Below are 18,932 nucleotides of genomic sequence, written 5' to 3' on the forward strand. Positions count from 1 at the left end.
AGACATGAGCAGAGCAAGGACGATGGGCCAGGTACAGAAGGTCACCAGGGTGGAAAGCCAAGGATGCCGAACAAAGGACAATTGTAAGATGGGACCTTGCCCCGGGTGACCTTACCTCATGGAACATATCGCCATCATGTGTCATGAGGTTTGGACCCCTTGACCTTTCCTCCCTCGAGATAACATCTAGGCCTCAGTTATATTTCAGCTCCAGGCCCAGAAAAGCAAAAGCAGACAAGCTATGCCATAGCTGACCTCAGAACCAGCTGCACTGAATAATGACCCCTGCCCTGGCCAACCTCAGGACCAGCTGCACTGAATATTGACTGACCCCTGACCTGTCACCAAGTAATCAATCAGTGGAGACCCTGACCCTGAAAGGACACACCTGGAAAACCCTGGGACCTCTCCTAAAATCTCCACCCTCAAAACCCTTAGGAGAGCACCAGCAGCATGCCGTGCCTTTCTCCGCCCCCTCTCCCTCCTCTTCCCCCCAGGTGTGTCACCTTTACCTTCCTCACTTCTAAGCTCCAAGGGCCCCTCCTTTACCTCTATAACTTGTTTTCTACACTCAATTCTTCTACTTCTATGATTTTCCAAATAAATATTCTCTGATAGTTTGAGTCTTGACTCTGAATTCTTTCTTGACCTGACCTCAAGAACCGAGGCTGCTGAACCCCAGGTCCGGTCTGACCCCCCGTGTCAATACCTGGATATACATCAGACCTCCAGGTAACCCTCTCATCACCCCTGAAGGACTAAGGAAGAACGTGCACATATCCAAACCAGCTGACGTCCAGGATCCAGACCAGCCGTCATCTAGAGCAGCAGTCACAACCGGTGGTCCGTGAGGTCCGAAAGGTTGGCGACCACTGCTCTAGAGGATTCCCATCTCGGACCAATCCAGAGGCTAAGAGGGCAGGACTGACACTTCTCAAGAATGTACCGTTTACTATCAGGACTCTTAGCTTTTCTTTCTTCTTGAAACCGAGGGTCCTTATGACTTGGAAAAAATTTAGTTTTAAACCCTAGCACTAGAAATCCTATCTCTTTCTTCTCTGTACCCCTCCGAGACCTAGCCTCCCTCCCCCATAATCAGCAACCCCTGACACAGCAGAAGACAGTAGCCCAGACCTGACTAATGATCACAAGGCCCGACCCTCTGGCAGGCTCCAGATAACATCCTGCTTGGCCTCAGCTATGTTTCAGCTCCCCTGGCATCTTTCCCGGCAGACCAGACCGAGGCACTCTGGAGCAGACCTCAGAACTGTCCTTAAGACCTGAAGGAATGATCTGTTATCCTTACCTCCCCTTGGAGCGATCAGCCCCCAGCAGGACCCCACACCCCTAACCTGCGATGTCTTGTGATTCTGCCCTATATAATCTGAACCTACAGGCCTTCGGCAGTCTGGTCTCAAGCATTAGCTTCCCATCTGGCCAATTCAGTATTAAACTATTTTTCTTTCTATACTGAGAACTCCTGCTCATGCATTTCTTTGGACCAGTGTGTGCAGGCCGACGGACTCAGAAACATTGGGGTCCCGGTAACACACTCTTGGGTATTGCCTAGCTGTGCTCCTGGTTTGCCGATCCTAAAACCCTTAAATAAACCTTTATCATTTATTTCTAGCCAAAGCCTCCAGACTCTTTTTGAGTTCATTTGACAAATCCAGTAAAGGAGCTGTGACAAAAGCTTTGTCTTCAAGGGGACGACGAGTCTGAAGGGTTGAGAACCGCTGCATTAACATGCATATTCGGGAGAGCTTTGTTTTCTTTTGCTTTTTATTTGTTATTTGCTATTTGCATTCCTTTGTGAACCAGAGACAATTAAGTAAAACGGTCACCCTTTCTTTAAACACGACCTTTTAACATACAGCTTTATTGGGGTGTCACTGATATACAACCAACTGCACATATTTAAAGTGTACAATGTGCCCTTACACTGGTTTGGCTCAGGAGATAAGAGCGTCGACCTGCAGACTCAAGGATCCTAGGTTCGATTCTGGTCAAGGGCATGTACCTTGGTTGTGGGCACATCCCCGGTGGGGAGTGTGCAGGAGGCAGCTGATCGATGTTTCTCTCTCATCAATGTTTCTAACTCTCTATCCCTCTCCCTTCCTCTCTGTAAAAATCAATAAAATATATTTAAAAAATAAATAAATAAAAAATAAAGTGTACAATGTGATGTGCTTTGACACATGTATACACCTGTGAATCCACCAGGGAAAGAAAGATAAAGAACACATCCATCATCCCCAAAGGTCCCATCCACCACCTCTCTTCCTCTCCCCCATCCTGGCAACCACTGATCTCATTTCTACTCTACAATGGGTTCCATTTTCTACAATTACATACAATGGAATCACCCAGTATGCATTCTTCTCTGACTCTATTCACTCGGCATAATTATTTTGAGATATTTCCGTGTTGTCAAGTGTATCAAGAGATAATTCCTTTGTATTGTTCAGATGCATTCTTTTATGGCTACAGCATGTTTTGTATGTCTGTTCCCTTGTCAGTGGATGTTTGGGTGGCTTCCAGCTTTGGCCCTCGCACACAAAGCTGCTCTACAAGTCTTTTATGAACACGTCTCCAGTTATCTTGGGTTACACACCTAGAAGGAGAATGGCTGGTGGTATAATAATTGTTAACTTTTTAAAAAACAGCCAAACTCTTTTCCAGAGTCACTGAAGTTTTTATAGTTATGCCAGCAGGAACCACAGTCCACCAGGGCCTTCACCTACAGGAGGCCAGGAGGCCAAGAGAAATTTCCACTCCATTTTGTTAAACTCAAAACTATTTGATAGAAACCAATGAAGCACTGCATTTTAAAAGGTGGGGATGGGGTGGGGGAGAGGGGAGGAAGCAGCTCAGACCTGACTTTTGAGAGGAGTCACCCAAGGCTAAAGAGAGGAGCGAGAGGGGCTGGGATGTCGAGACCAGAGGCCACGAAGCCAAGCCAGACCCCATGCCTGGCTGCCACTGCCTGCTCCCCAAAAGGCTCTGGACACCCAGCAGCCGAGCCGGCACAGGCTACACTGGTCTCCAGTTAACTAAAGAGGCCTCACTGCAAGAGGCCACACCCCGAAATTCCTAGAACAGGACTCTCCTCTCACCCCCACTACGTCCGTCCGTCCGTCCATCTGTCCATCCATCCACAGGGGTTACAAGTGCTAGATCTGGCTCACGCCTTTGGGAACAGAGCAAGTGACCTACATGCCAGTGTACCAATCGAGGCAGCGAACTCCCAAGCTGAGACCCCCTAAAGGCCAAGGTGCTGATGGAGCCAGCACCCTGCGGGTGGCCCACAGTTGAGCCCAATGAGCCAGTTCTCAGCATGTTCTCCCAGGGAGGATGCAAGCGCCCAGCCTGGCGAGCAAGATGAATGAACACAGCCTCACAATAGTACCTGCCAGGGTCTTCACAGGGCTTATCCAATGACAGACAACTTATCGAGTGATGTTTATCTCGCTGAATTATCAGAAAGCCCTCTGCCTAGGAAACAAAGGCTCCAGAGCAAAAAAAGGGACTCAGGCAACTCTGAGGCCCCAGGGTCTCTCCCTCCAGGGTCTCCCCATGATCCCCCTTCCCCAGGGCGGCCCCAGGGTGGTTATAGAGCAGAATTCACCGAGTGTCACTGCCCTACCTGAAACCTCTTCCTTCTCCCGCACGTGGTGCCAGACCCTAACTCCCTCCCGCAGCCCGGAGACCCTGCAAACACTTCTCCTGCTTCATCTCCTCCCGGTGGAGGAAGGGGTGAGCGCTGGTCCCAGAGTGGGTCTGGCTGCCCCCGTGGCAAGAGGACTCGCACTTACTTTCTGGATTTGGCACATTCCTTCTTCCAGTTCTTGACCAAAACGGGCACAACTTGTTCCGACGTGTCCTCCTTATTCAGGGACCAGAGGTCAGCGCTCTCCAGGGGCTGCCGGTAGCCCCGGACCATCAACCTGGGCAGGAACACAAGGAGGAGGCGATGAGAGTCGAGGAGAAGTGGACAATGGCCCTCACTGCACACGCCCGCCACCGCCACCTCACAGCAGCCCCCGCACCAAAGGCAGCTGAGCGACTGGGACAATCTGAATGTGGACAGCCATGTGGGTACATTCGAATAATTATTGCTAAATTCTGTCAGGTCACCCAGGAAAAATGGCCTCATTGTTTAGAGATACATACAGAAAATTTAGGAGGGAAATACCAGGATGGCTCCAATGTACTTAAAAAAATGTTAAGGCTAAGATGGCAAAGCATTAAGAACTGTTAAATCTGGGTGGTGAGTTTAGTGAGGTTTACTGAACTAGTCTTTTTACATGTGTGAACACTTTCATAATAAAAAGTAAACCTAACAGTTTTAACTTGCTATTTTGAAAGAATTTCAAACTTTCAGAAAAACCACATGAATTGTACAAAGAATTCCTATCTGCCCTTCACCTCATTCCCCAGTTTGCTATATCATTTCTGTCTCTATAAACACACTTGTGCGAACACGTTCTTTTCTGAACCGTCTCAAAGTAGGTTGCAGACTCTAAACACTTTACGCCTAAATATCATCCATCCCCCTAACAAAAAGGACATGTTCTTATATAACCAGACAACAATCATCAAACTCAGAAATACCAGCATGGATGGCATAGCCCACAGTCCATATTTAAATTATACTAACTGTACCTTGCCCGACTAGTGTGGTTCAGTGGTTGAGCATCGACCTAGGAACCAAGAGGTCAGCAGTTCGATTCCCAGTCAGGGCACATGCCTGGTTGCGGACTCAATCCCCAGTAAGGGGGCATGCAGGAGGCAGCTGATTGGTGATGTTTCTCTCTCATTGATGTTTCTCTCTCTCTCCCCTCCTCTCTCTCTAAAAATCGATAAAAACGTATTAAAAATTTAAAATTATACTAACTGTCCCAATGGTGCTCTTTAACAATAATTTGAAAAATAATTAGGTCTGAAAAATATTTAATTTAAAAAAATTTTGTAAAAACTTTATAAAGACAAGGAACAATGCTGATCAGGGGGAACAAAGGTTCAAAAAATCCCCGGGAAGATGCTGACAATGTGGGGGAGGGGGAGGAATGTGCAAAAAAAAAAAACAAACAAACAAAAAACAAACCCAAACACACACACCAAAAAAAGCAGAAGAGAACTTATCAGACTGTTGACTGTGGTTGCCTTCTGGTGCTTTCTGTTGTTGATTTATGCATGTTTCTCTTACCCACATTTCCTATGTTGCATGTATATTATGTTCCTGATGGTGAAGGGTTTGAAACAATGGCAATAATAGTAATTATTCCTAATGTTAAAAATACTCAAACTCAAAGCTAAGACAAAAGCATGCAGCTTCTAACTGTCCCAGGCCAAGCCGTCCACAAGGGTTCAAGTGACTGTGGGGACAAGGTCAGTGTCTCTGAGAGCCATGTCCGGGGCAGGCACACTCAGGGCACAGCTATGCCACACACTCCCCCGCCCCCGCCCTCCGCCAACTCCTCTCTTACCCCCACCCTGGGCAGGAGGGCCAGGCCTTACCCCGTGATCCACCAGAAGGTGATCCTGGAAAGGAAGGATGCGCCAGATTCCGGGCAAGGGTTCTAGAGGAGAGAAACACAGGGTGGGGAGGACGAATGATTCCATGTCTCATGTATGATAGCACTTGGAAGCTCACACTTCCTCCCAGAGGACCAGCAGCCACTCTCACGCCACTAATTTGCACCCTGAAAGGATGCCCCTCCTGAGCCTTAAATAAACCCATGGCAGCTCTCCCAGTTTCACCCAGCAAATATTTCTGAGTGTCCACTAAGCGCAAAGATAGGACAGTGCCTTATCTTGTATCCCCACAGCAACCCAATGAGCGTGGTGCTACTGCTGTCCCCACTTCACTCCATGGGTCCTTTCATTCGTTCATTCATTCAACAAGTATTTTCTGAGCATCTACTGTGTGCCTAGCACCAAGTACACAAATCTCAACAGACATAAGCCCCGATACACCACGGTGATAGTAGTAATGAGAATAACATCACCTGCTAGCATTCTCTACTAGCTATAGCTCTATTCTGAGCTCTTTACACAAATTATCTCAATCAATCGTCATAACCTCCTAATGAAGTAGGTAAAAGCATCAACCTCATTTTATAATACAGTGGGGCCTTGACTTATGAGTTTAATTCGTTCCGTGACGGGGCTCGTAACTCAAATTACTCGTATGTCAAATCAAAAGTGAACGAGTGAGACACGGGATGCTGGGCTGATGTTGTGGCGTTCACTGTAACGTTCGCTGCGCCAACTAGTGGTGGGGTATCTGAAGCTGGCTCGTAACCCGAATTTTAGCTCGCAACTCAAAGCAAAAAATCAGCCGAGAGACGGCTCGTATCTCGAAAAACTCGTTAGTCGGGACACTCGTAAGTCAAGGCCCCACTGTAGAAGAAACTGAGGAGCCAGGGGTGAAATGACTGGCCCAGGGTCCCCAGTGGGAAGTGGCAGAAACAGGATGTGAGCTCCAGTCAGGCCCTAGAGCAGTGATAGCGAACCTTTTGAGCTCGGCGTGTCAGCATTTTGAAAAACCCTAACTTAACTCTGGTGCCATGTCACATATAGAAATTTTTTGATATTTGCAACCATAGTAAAACAAAGACTTATATTTTTGATATTTATTTTATATATTTAAATGCCATTTAACAAAGAAAAATCAACCAAAAAAATGAGTTCGCGTGTCACCTCTGACACGCGTGTCGTAGGTTCACCACCACTGCCCTAGAGAGAGACATTAATAAATGATCCCGTGAACAAATACAAACTGCAACTGCGATGGGGATCACAGCCTAAAGGTATGTCAATGGGATCACTGGTATCCTCCTGGGCTCACAATAACTAAGAGAGCCGACAGGGGCTGGGGCCTGACCCCATAAGGAGGTCAGGGAAAGGGCTCCTGAGGAAGATGTGCAAGGTGAGGTCTGAAGATCGAGTGCAGGACAATGAAGTAAAGGGGAGCGGCAAGGCGGTTCCGCAGTGAGAACAGTATGTGCAAAGGCCTGGTGGTATATGACCGCATAACCTCCTCCAGGGACTAAGAGAGGGGTGGGCAGTCTGCGCTGGAGGCCACGTACGGAATCTGGGTCTTCATCCGAAAGGCTATGGGAACGGACAGATTCTCAGGAGGCTCTCAAAGAACCTCTATCCCAAAGGCACAGAGATGAGCTCCAGTTCAACAACACGCAGACAAGGGAAGGGACAGCAGCATGGAGCCTCTGGGATTACACACGGGCCGGCTTTCACTGCTGAAACATTCAGGTCCAAATTCTGAACAACCAGCTTTAGTGAAGGGGGTCACCGTGCAGCGATGAGCTCTTCGGCTGAGGATGGTGCTCAAGGTTCCAGCATTTTTCCAAGATGAGGCACTGAGAGACCCCCTGGACCCAGTAGTTTTCCATCGGGGCTGGGTGCACTTTTAGAAAACACCATACCTGGGCCCCACCCGCCCTAGATTCTGATTAAGCTGGTTTGGGGTGGGACCGGGGCATCCGAGTCTGTTTTTTGCTCCCACAGGCTCCTTGGCAAAGTGGCTGGGCAGGAAATGAACAAGATAAGCCTATAACACCTTGTAACGCCCAACACCAAGGAAACTAAAGCTGAGTAGGATTGCTAAAAGGCCTCGGGAGCAATCAGGCGTGGCTCCCACTGGCCCACAAAGGGACAGTCTGAGCTGCCAGAAGGACAGTAAACAGAATGAACTGAAACACATCCCATGTTTAAATACACAAGTTCATACCGACACTGAAAAACACACACACAAAACCACTTCTTGATGTCACGGATAAAAGATGCTGGTGAACCACGTCGTTCTGAACACAGAAAACGGGTAGGAAACAAGCATTTCCCCCGCCTTTGCTAACTAACCTACACCAGAGGGGGACCAAAGAGATGAGGGGAAGTGTCTTTGCATAGAAAGAGTCCAGCTCATAAGAGAAGGAATGATATGATGTAAGAAAGTGCACCAGGTTGCAACCACATAGAATATGGAAATATTTGATGACATTAAAGATAATAGTCGTAGTGTTTAAATCATATTCTTTTAGATACTATCATTGGGGCAAGTTGGGTAAAGGGTACACAGGAACTCTACAATTTTTGCAAGTTTTTGTGAGTCAAGTTACTTCAAAATAAAAAGTTATTAAACATTTAAAATCCCTGTCCTGCCCGGTGTGGCTCAGTTGGTTGAATATCATCCCATGCACTGAAAGGTCACTGGTTCAATTCCCGCCAGTGCACATGCCCGGGTTGTAGGCTCAATCCCCAGTCAGGATGCATGTGGGAGGTGGCCGATCAATGTTTCTCTCTCACATCAATGTTTCTATCTCACATGGGTGTTTCTCACATTGATGTTTCTCTCTCTCTCTAAAAATTAATAAAAATTTTTAAAAAATATATCCTCGGGTGAGGATTAAAAACAATTTTTTAAAATTCCTTATCTTTCAGAGATACATACTGAAATCTTTACACGTGCGATGCAGGGTAGAGTCCAGGGCAGTTCATTTTACTATGCTATCCGCTTCTGTACACGTGAAAATTTCCATCAAGACAAACTTCCCCAGTGATTCAAACACACATCCTGGGCTGAGAACCACCAGACTCCACTCTGGGGCCACAAGGCCTAGGGAAGTTCCCAGCCCTGGCAGCCACAGATTCACCCAGCTGCCCAGGGTCCCAACCCAGACCAAGGGTGGGGTCCTTGCACCAGTATATTTTTAATGAAATCAGTCAGATGCAGCTGGCCATGGACCTACATTCCAGACCAACCTGAAGCAGAGTAAGTTCACACTGTGGAGCCAAACAGACCTAGGTTCAAATCCCAGACCTGCCATTTTCTAGCTGAATGACCTAGGGCAAGTCCTGTCACCTCAAAGCCTCAGTTTTTGCATCTGGGAAATGGGAGCAGTTTGTCCTACTGCTCAGCCTACCTCACAGGACTACAAGGAGGAACAAGTCAAATGAGGCTCATGGGACTCTGTTATAAGCTAAATTCTTCCAACCTAAGGCAGCAATATTATTCGTGGAGGAGGTGGTGGTATTTGCTCTGTAGGCTGCTTTTTTTTTTTTCCGGAAGTGGGTGGATTAGGGAATCACCAAGGCACTTCAAGTGTGGCCCAATTCCTACCCATTGTGAAAAGTTAAGCAGTGCTGGCAGAGAAGCGGTGGGGCAGAGCTGGCAATGACTCATATTTCTTGAGCAAATATTGAGGGAGGACCTGCCTATATGCCAGGAGGCAGCTAAGGGGAGGGGGCAGAGCTAGGAAAGAGAGAACACCACATAAAAAGTCCCAACTGAGGGGAAAATGGGCAGGAAGCAAACCAAGACCTAAGTAAATATGTAACTACTAGAGGCCCGGTGCACGACATTCATGGATCCCTCAGCCTGGCCTGCGCCCTTTCGCAGTCCAGGAGCCCTCGGGGGACATCCGGCAGTTGGACATCCTTAGCGCTGCTGCCGAGGCGGGAGAGGCTCCTGTCACCATGGCTGTGGTAGCCAGCCGTCAGCCCGGCTTCTGGCATTAAGCGTCTGCCCCCTGGTGATCAGTGTGCATCATAGCTACCGGTGGTTCCACCGTTCAGTCAATTTGCATATTACCCTTTTATTATATAGGGTAAACAATGAGAGCTGAAACAAAGGAAAAAACGGGATGTCAGAGAGAGAACGGGTGGCAGACAGGATGGCTGATGTGTAAGGCAACACAGAGCTAGGTAGTTAGAGGGTACGAATCCAGCTCTGCCACTCAGTAGCCATGGGAACTAGGACACGGTACTTGGTGGTGCTGAGATTGAATGAGATAAAGCATGTTAAGTACTTAGAACAGTACCTGGCACAGAGTAAAACTCAAGAAATGGTATCAGTAGTATTAGTATAAGTAACAATAGTGAAAACAGTAACATCACCTTCCATTTCCCGCAGGCCCGTCACACATGGAGCCCTGGACCAGATGCTTTATATCCGGTCAGCGAACGAAGGCCCATGGGTGGCCACTGGGAGATAAAGTTGTACTGGGACACGGTGATGCCCATTCATGTACAAATGTCTGTGGCTGCTACAAGGACAAAGTTTAGCAGTTTTGACAGAGACCATGTGGTCTACAAAGCCTCGATAGTTACTATCTGGACATGTCGGCTGACCCCTGCTCACACCAGACCTCATAACACCGTAGGACACAATGATTATTAAAGGGGAAACGAGAGCTCAAATGACAGCCTTCTGCCTCCAAACCCAGTCTTCCTTCAGTCTTGGCATCAGCGTACAGGTGTTCAAGTTAAACCTTGCTCAAAGAGGCCTGGCCAACGGGGCAGGTGGGGACTGAAATGCATCCCGTGCCAGTTCGACAAGACTGTCAGGTCCCGTGCCAGGGAGGAGCTCCATCAGCTTAAAAGAAGCAGGGCCTGTCTCAAAGTCACCCACCCAGGGGAGATGAGTCATCCTTTTCTAATTTGCACAGACGCAAGGGTGTTAGGCATATACCCACAGGGCCCTCACAACGGCTGGCCTTCTTTCAAACTCAGGCAACTCCAGCTGTGGGTCAAACACGAAGCAGCCTGTGGCCTGAACAACCTTGTACAGATGAGACCGTAAGAATGATGGCCCAGAGGGAAAACACTAATCCTCCCTCCAGCTCCTAAAAAGCCCAACTCCTGTGAGAAAATTCGCCCTGCAAATTCCATGAGGCCGGGTTATTACCACGAACATTCCAGTTTCTAATGTGTACACTCCGAGAGCTTTGTCAGATTCGTCTCCCCAGCCCTCCTCCCTCCAAGGGATCCAAACACAGATTTTCAGATTACCGCAAGTCACGGTGGTCTGACACAAGGTCCCCATCACCAGCACAGAGAAGCAAATCTGTATCGACTGGGAACCACTTTCTGGAAGTCCCTCTCTGAAAACAGACAACTGGAGTGCTTCAGTAGCCAAGAACTGATAATAATTTAAAAAGAAGAAGAAGAAAGGGGCTCATGGATGAGGATGCAGACAACAGACCATTCCACCGAAACCAAGCAGAATGTTCCGGTGTAATTCATTAAAAGCAGAGCTGCCAGCTTGGGGTTTCTGGCCTCTGACACCGAAGTGGACTGACTCCTGACCCAGGACGGAGGCTTGTGAATGGGTGCCCCATTCATTTAGAAACGAGAGTAATTCACACAAGCCCTGGCAGAGGCAGGCGGAGAGAGCCTGATGTATGCAAACAGAGCTGCGTTCTCTGGCATCGACATCTGGCTCTGGGTGATTTGGCCAGAAACCATGGGGATTCAACCCATTTGATACAAGAGCCCCGGGCACTGGTTCTTTGAGAATTACTCACATCCATTACCTCTCACACAGTGCAGTTTGGGGACCTTGCCCAGGTCCCCACACACCTTTTCTGGTTTAGAATCTGCCTTTAGTTTGCTTGTCTGCCGGTGACTCCCACTCTGCATTTCCTAAATGCCCAGGAGTAAGGGACGAGTAAGACAGGAGGATAGCTGAGAGAAGGAGTTTTTGAAATGTGGCCCCGTCACCAGCATCCACAGTGCCAGGGAATTTGTTAGAAATGCAAATACTGGAGGGGAGACCAAGATGGCGGCGTAGGTAAACACCGGAGACCGCTGCCGCAAACAACCATTTCAAAAATACAACTAAAAGACTGAACGGACATCACCCAGAACCACAGGAAGGCTGGCTGAAGAGAGACTCTACAACTAGAAGGAAAGAGAACAGCAAATCGAGGCTCAGAGGCGGCGCAGTGTGGAAAATACAAAGGTACCGAGGTGCGTGCGCAAAGCGGGCTGGTGGCTGAGGGCGCGGTTGTCGTTTTCTGTCGGGAGTGAGTCTCAGACTCTGGGCTCCAGATCCGGGCGAGTCTCTAGGGACCCAGACTCAAACGGGAGAAGCGGGATTATCCAGCATCAGTTGGAACCTGAGGGCAGCTTTCTCTCCGAGGTTTGCAGTGGCTGCCGGGGTTCTGAGAAGCAGAGCCTCTGGGAACGGGACTGAGCGTGGCCATAACTGCTCCCTCCGCCCGCCCTGTTGGTCCCGCCCCGCCCAAACCCTGCGCACAGCCATTTGCCGATCGCCTCAGGCAAAGGCTGGATTAGCGCCTCCCCAGAAGGCAGACGTTTTCCATACAGCTGATTCCTATAGCCAGTCGGCCTGGGGGTCAAATCCCTCTAGTGTTAACTACAACAATTAAGGCTTGGCTAGAACAAGACTGCGCACAGAGACCACAAGGGGGTGCACCAAGAAAGCATAAAAGATGCAGAGACAAAAAAACATGACAGAAATGGAGGATATGGAGCTAAGAATCGCAATTTTGAGGGCTTGCCATAAATTTGTGCAGAGCCTCACGAAAACTAATGAGACCCTCGATGCTACGATAAAGAAATTAGAAAGTAAGCATACACGGACTGAAATAAAGAATATTATACCCAATAGCAGACCAGAGGAGTACAATAATCAAACCAAAGATTCGACAAAAAACACCCAATTGGAAAAGCAAAATGAAAAAAGAATCCGAAAGTGTGAAGATAGGGTAAGGAGCCTCTGGGACAGCTTTAAGCGGTCTAATATCAGAGTCATTGGAGTGCCAGAAGATGAGAGACAGCAAGATATTGAAAACCTATTTCAAGAAATAATGGCAGAAAACTTCCCCCACCTGGTGAAAGAAATGGACTTACAGGTCCAAGAAGCGCAGAGAACCTCAAACAAAAGGAATCCAAAGAGGACCACACCAAGACACATCATCATTAAAATGCCAAGAGCAAAAGACAAAGAGAAAATCTTAAAAGCAGCAAGAGAAAGAGGCTCAATTACCTACAAGGGAATACCCATACGACTGTCAGCTGATTTCTCAACAGAAACTTTGCAGGCCAGAAGGGAATGGCAAGAAATATTCAAAGTGCTGAATACCAAGAACCTACAACCAAGATTACTTTATCCAGCAAAGCTATCATTCAGAATTGAAGGTCAGATAAAGAGCTTCACAGATAAGGAAAAGCTAAAGGAGTTCATCACCGCCAAACCAGTATTATATGAAATGCTGAAAGGTATCCTTTAAGAAGAGAAAGAAGAAGAAAAAGGTAAAGATACAAATTATGAACAACAAACATGCATCTATCAACAAATGAATCTAAGAATCAAGTGAATAAATAACCTGATGTACAGAATGAACTGGTGATTATAATAGAATCAGGGACATAGAAAGGGAATAGACTGACTATTCTTGGGGGAAAAAGGGGTGTGGGAGATGCGGGAAGTGACTGGACAAAAATCATGCACCTATGGATGAACACAGTGGGTGGGGAGTGAGGGTGGAGGGTGGGGTGGGAGCTGGAAGGAGGGGAGTTATGGGGGGAAAAAAGAGGAACAAATGTAATAATCTGAACAATAAAGATTTAATTTAAAAAAAAAAAAAAAAAAAAAAAAAAAAAAAAAAAAAAAAAAAAAAAGAAATGCAAATACTGCCCGGTCGGTGTGGCTCAGTGGTTGATTCCCAGTCAGAGCACATGCCTGGGTTCGCAGGCTCGATCCCCGGTAGGGGGCGTGCAGGAGACAGTCAATGGATGATTCTCATCATTTCATCTCTCTTCCTCTCTAAAATCAATAAAAACATATTTAAAAAAATAAATTTGACTATTGGGGCCCCATCCAGATCTACTGACTCAGAAGTTCTGGGTGTGGGGCCCAGAGATCTGTGTTTTAACAAGCCCTCCAGGTGATGCCACGCCTGCTCAGGCGTTGGAACCCAGAGGGAGGGCTCCGGATCCAGCCTCGTGGCTGAGGCAAGACACTTCACCACTCTGGTCCTCCATGTCCCAGCTGTGAAACAGGGGGAGCCCTAGCTGGCTTGACTCAATGGATCGAGCGTCAGCCCATGGACTGAAGGGTCCGGGTTCAATTCTGGTCAAGGGCATATACCTCAGTTGTAGGCTCAAATCCCGGCCCTGGGAGGCAACCAATCGCTGTGTCTCTTTCACATCGATGTTTCTCTCTCTGTCTCTCCTCTCCCTTCCACACTTTCTTAAAAAAACAAACAAAAAACACAATGGAAAAATATCCTAGGACGTGGATTAACAACAAACAAAAACAGGGGGAGATTCATAATTCCGCCTCATTGAGCTGCTTCCAGGATTAATAAACTAATAAATAAAGACAGCACACCGGGCTGCTATCATTATTACTGGCTGGGACGATTTAACTGTCCAACAATAAAAGAGATGTGCTGCTATGTCTTGTAACACTGCTGATTTTTGTTGCCTCTCTTGCTTAGAGCTGTGCTAATCACCTCCCTGCTCAGGACCAGTTTCTTCTTCCGTAACACCCACCACATACACAAGGCCCTTTCCCCATGACCTCAGCCGTTACTTCCTAGATTTGATGCTCTAGGGCACGCAGGGTCACCGTCCAGTCAACCCTCCGCCCTACCTGCCTGGGTTCCGACAGTGGCTTCCTAAGTCTTCAGTGGGAGGGATCCTCTGAACGCCCCCACCCAGTGTGTCACTCCCCCACTGAAAAATCTCCCAGCAGGTCAGGATTCCAAGGCCTTATGGTGACACACTGTTCCACCCTGATCTTTAGTGCTCGGCTTCCTGGCCCGTCCTACCCGACCAAGCAGAACTTATGCAGTTCCCGCTCACTCCCACGTTCCATCATGTTGCCGGTCCTTTGCACATGCGGGCTCCTCTACCGGGAGCGCTTTCCTGTGCAGCCTCCAGCCTTCAACGTCGCTGGCCTGGCAAGGCCTCTCCTTTCTCTGACTCAGGCATCCGCTCCCCTGGATGCTGGCTGGCCTCGGAGCCCCCGTCCATCCTGCAGCTGCTGGCTTATTAGCCGGCTGCCTGCCTCCACCTCTCCTCAAGAGCAGCAGTCAACGTTTGCTCATCTCTGGGGACTCAGAGCCAGCTCAGCCCCTGGCACAGTGCTGAATTACTAAATGGCCAGAAGTGTAACGGAGAAAGGAATTTAAAATGGTGTTTACGATGCGCTTATAAACAGTCTGAACTCAGCAGTTGCCTCTGGGATGTGAGTGGTAGAGACAAACCGTGGAGGGGCAGGAGGGAACTTTCTGGATTCCAGGTCATGTTTATACCTTAAGAGAGGCTTCAGTTATTCATTTATCAAGAACTCACTGACTGGTAATAAGACTCAGCAATGTCACTGTATGTAAATTTTACTTTCAGGGAAAAAAGCTATACACAGATAGTGAGCTCTAGCTAGTGACTTGCACGGTGAAGTGTCTGGGTGAAGAATACTAATGTATTTCAAAGGAAGTTTCAGATATCAAAAAAAAATTAATGGGTTGACTGGCTGGTTGGATATCTATGTGATGAAACAAGTTTAGCAAAATGTGAACTGTGGATTCTAGTTGGTGGTCAGATGAGTTCTCCCCGTGCGAGTCTTTCAACTCCACTGTTCGTGTGAAATGTTCATAGTAAAATGAGCTGAGAGGCTCTTAGCTGAGGTGCACCAGTGCATTCAACCGTGCCCCCGGGATCTTGCTAAATGAGGCTGAGTCAGCCGGGCTCAGGAGGCCTGAGACCTGCGTTTCCAATGAGCACCTGGGATGCCAATACCCCTGGTCCGAGGATGCCACGCTGAGAAGTGAGGGTCTGCCACATGACCACGTCTGACCACGATGTCCCCAACTGCAAATGGAAACCCCTCCCCCAACCCTAAGCAGCAGCCTCAGAAAAGGAACCAGCAAGATAAAAGGAACAGAGGCCGGGGACAGGCAGGAACCTGGTCAGCCATGCTCAGCCGCCTGGAGGACAGGAGCAGCCCTGGCGGGAGACCAGGGCCAGAATAGACGTCTGAGTCACGCAAGGGGCTGGCCGGCGGGATGACTCAGCAAAGACGACCAGGGAAGCCAAATGCTGCCGGCTCCTACCCAGGCCTCATCTGGCCCTGGCCGCCTCAGGGCTTGGCTGACTGCCCTCTCTGAGGACAGGCGACAGGAACTGCTGCTAGAAGCACAGGAGAGAGGCAGGGGTTGGCCTCTCCCCACTTTCAGGCTCTGCTGGCACCAGCTCTGAGGGAGACAGGCACAGAAGGTACCTAACTGTGTCCCCACTTCTCGCATCCGGGGCAGGGAGGAGGGTGAGGCGAGTATCAGGTGGAGCCTCAACCCCTTTTCAAGATGAGGACACTGAGGTCCTGCAAGGAGGGGCAACAGCCCCAAATAGAAAAGTTCCCAATCTAAAGTCACGTGACCTGCTTCTCCGCCTTCATCTCAATTGTTTCCATGGTCATTTCTCTCCCGTCTCCCCAAGAGACCAGAAACTTCCTCAGGCATGCGGCGGATGCTCTTTTCCAAAGATGGCCAGAGAGGGCCTGCCATCCCACGTGATCGCACAGTGAGATCTGGCCACTCCCCCGTCTAGGGGTGGGTCTGTGTTCCCCCACCTTGCTGCCAGGCAGACTTCTGTGATTGGACAGAGGGGTGAAGGCCTGGGGAGAGGACGGGAGGGGGGAGCAGGGGTCAATGGGGGAAGGGGAGGAGGACACCTGTAATACTTTCAACGATAAAGATAAATTAAAAGAAAGAGAGAGGAGGGCAGGCGTGACACTGTGTGACTCTGGGACTGGACCATAAAAGGTGACGCAGCTTCTGCCTGGCTCCCTCTCTTGGAACACACGCGGCTACCACGCTGTGAGGACCCTGGCCGCTTGGGAGGCCACATGGAGCAGCCACGCCCGGCCGGGGCTCCAGCCAGGAGCCGAGTTCACCACCAGACAAGTGAGAGAGGAAGTCAAACTCGAGCCCCTACCTCCATCCAACTTGGAGAGTCCCCAAGTAAGACCCGCTAAGCCAAGCCCGGCTAACACCCACGACTGTGAGACACAATAAACTAAAGACAGGTTGGGTGTGATGGAATAACAGGTAACCAGCAGGGCATGAGCCACATCTATTTCACACACTGCTGTGGCCCCGAACTAAGCACATATACAGCACATGCCTAAAAATGTCTGTGCAAGAGACGAAGGGACCCAGGTGGGATGACAGCCCAGGGTCTGCCCAACACAGGCCGCCTCGGCCATCAGATTTAGGGATAAGTTAGGTCGAACAGCCCACTTCTCTGAACTCCGATTCCTAACACAGATAAACAATGACTGGGGAGAAGAGTCGGGGTATCCCAGCGCCCCACAGCCCAGCCTCCAGCTGCTGGAGCTGAACATGCAAGTGGGCCCAGGGTGGCAGGTCAGGCCCCAGGCCCAGTCCCCTGGGAACACAGAACACAATGGGAGGAGGACATCAGCTCTACGAGCCACCTCCCTGCACATGCCCAGGAAAACCTGGACTCAGTCCCTTGGAGGAACCCAAGGTCTGCAGCCACCTAGGGAGTGTTGCTCATTTGGTGCGATTCTCACTCAGCTCCACAGAGCAGCCTGACAATTAATAAATGTTTCCAGATGGGGACACTGCACTGCCATACATCCACACACACACATACAAACTCTGAGGACCAGCAGACACAATCGCCACAGACATCTGAGCCCTCCTTTGTGCCAGGCGTGGGCCAGGATCCAATGGGTGCTACAGGCATGGTTGCTACCTTTGTGAACCTTGCACACATGCAAACACACATGTACAAGAACATACTAACACATGCATACAAACACTCCAACATACATCTACATACAAAACATGAACATAAAACACAAATATACACGCATGTAAACATGGACACACATACATACACATATACGAACACATACATGCACACAAACACATTTGCATACACACAGAATCTGTTAATTTCTCCAACTCAGTTCCTCCTTGAGCAGGGAAATCCAAGAATGGGGCCTTTCAGGACACAGGTTTCAGCCTCCTCCTCATGCCACTGCCCCACAAGTCCCTTCATTGCTGACAAAGGCAGCCTCAGCCTTTTGCTGAGGTTTAGGCCCCACCCAACAGAACTACTAGTACAGCAGCTGAAAACTGCTCCTGCTGCAATTTCACTGGTTAACAGCTGACTAGCCACGAACAAAGCATCAAATAAAAGCTCCAAAGGCTTCCTGTCCCTCTCAGAATAAAATCCACACAGCTCATCTGGCCTACCTCTCAAATGCCACCCTCAGCCCTTGCCTGCCTCTGCTGCTCCAGCCATGCTGGCCTCGCCTGCTGTTCCCTCAACATTCCACAGCAGCTCCTGCCCCAGGGCCTTTGCACTTGCCACCACTCTGCCTGGAAGGCTCTTTCTCCGAGTGTTTGCTAGGTTGGCTCCTTCGCTTCTTTAGGTCTCTGCTCCAGTGTGATTTCCTGGGGGAGACCTTCCGTGATCGCTCACCAAAAACTGCACCTGGCTCCCAACCATCATCTCCATTTCCTTTCCCTGCCTTCTACTTAGCATTTACCACCACCAGACAGACACGTGGGTCCTGGGTTACTGTTTGTCCCCATCCATGACAAGCTAAGCCTCACGTGGACAAGATCTCTGCTTTATTCACTGCTACAGCCCTGTGCCCAGATCAGAGCCTGGCACTCAGCAATGGCTGGAACGGTGGAAGGAAGAAAGGGAAGGGAAGGAGGAGGGAGGTCGGGGGGACAAGAAAGACAAGGAGGAGGAGGGAAAGAGGGGAGGAAGAAAGAAGAGAGGCAAGAGTGACAAATTACTATGTTCCTGTATTCCCCCAGCAGGAAGAGTGGCCATCTCCACCTGCCCAAAGATTTTTCTGCACATATAGGATTTCCCTCAAACTGACAGGTCAGACCAAGGTTCTCAAACTCAAATCCCTCAGTGGCCAGGCACGTACCTAGATGAAAGAAGCAAGACTGTACAATGCAATAGGGAGTGGTGTGGACTGCGGTAAACTAAGGCAACCCCCCTCAGCTCTGGCCAACTGCTGCTGCCATGTGCACTAATGGCCCTGACGCTGCCTGAACGTCTCATATTTTGTAGAAAGCTTGGACACTTAGAATTTATGTGAAACT

The 18,932-nt window shown here is 49.1% G+C and overlaps 1 protein-coding gene across 2 annotated transcripts in view; it reads right to left on the reverse strand.

Annotated features, from left to right (window-relative positions):
* ABCC1 (ATP binding cassette subfamily C member 1 (ABCC1 blood group)) overlaps positions 1–18,932 on the reverse strand; it is a 145,678-nt gene that overhangs the window by 74,507 nt on the left and 52,239 nt on the right. For both annotated transcript variants that reach the window (XM_070412918.1, XM_070412917.1), the window contains exons 6-7: positions 5,521–5,582; positions 3,816–3,947 (exon numbers count right to left, since the gene is read on the reverse strand). In XM_070412918.1, coding sequence (XP_070269019.1) covers positions 3,816–3,947; positions 5,521–5,582 — 194 coding nt within the window. The remainder of the gene's footprint in view (positions 1–3,815; positions 3,948–5,520; positions 5,583–18,932) is intronic.

The sequence above is a fragment of the Myotis yumanensis genome, unplaced genomic scaffold (assembly GCF_028538775.1).
Source record: "Myotis yumanensis isolate MYYU_CA2020_CCGP unplaced genomic scaffold, mMyoYum1.0.hap1 SCAF_4, whole genome shotgun sequence".
Taxonomy (NCBI): Eukaryota; Metazoa; Chordata; class Mammalia; order Chiroptera; family Vespertilionidae; genus Myotis; species Myotis yumanensis.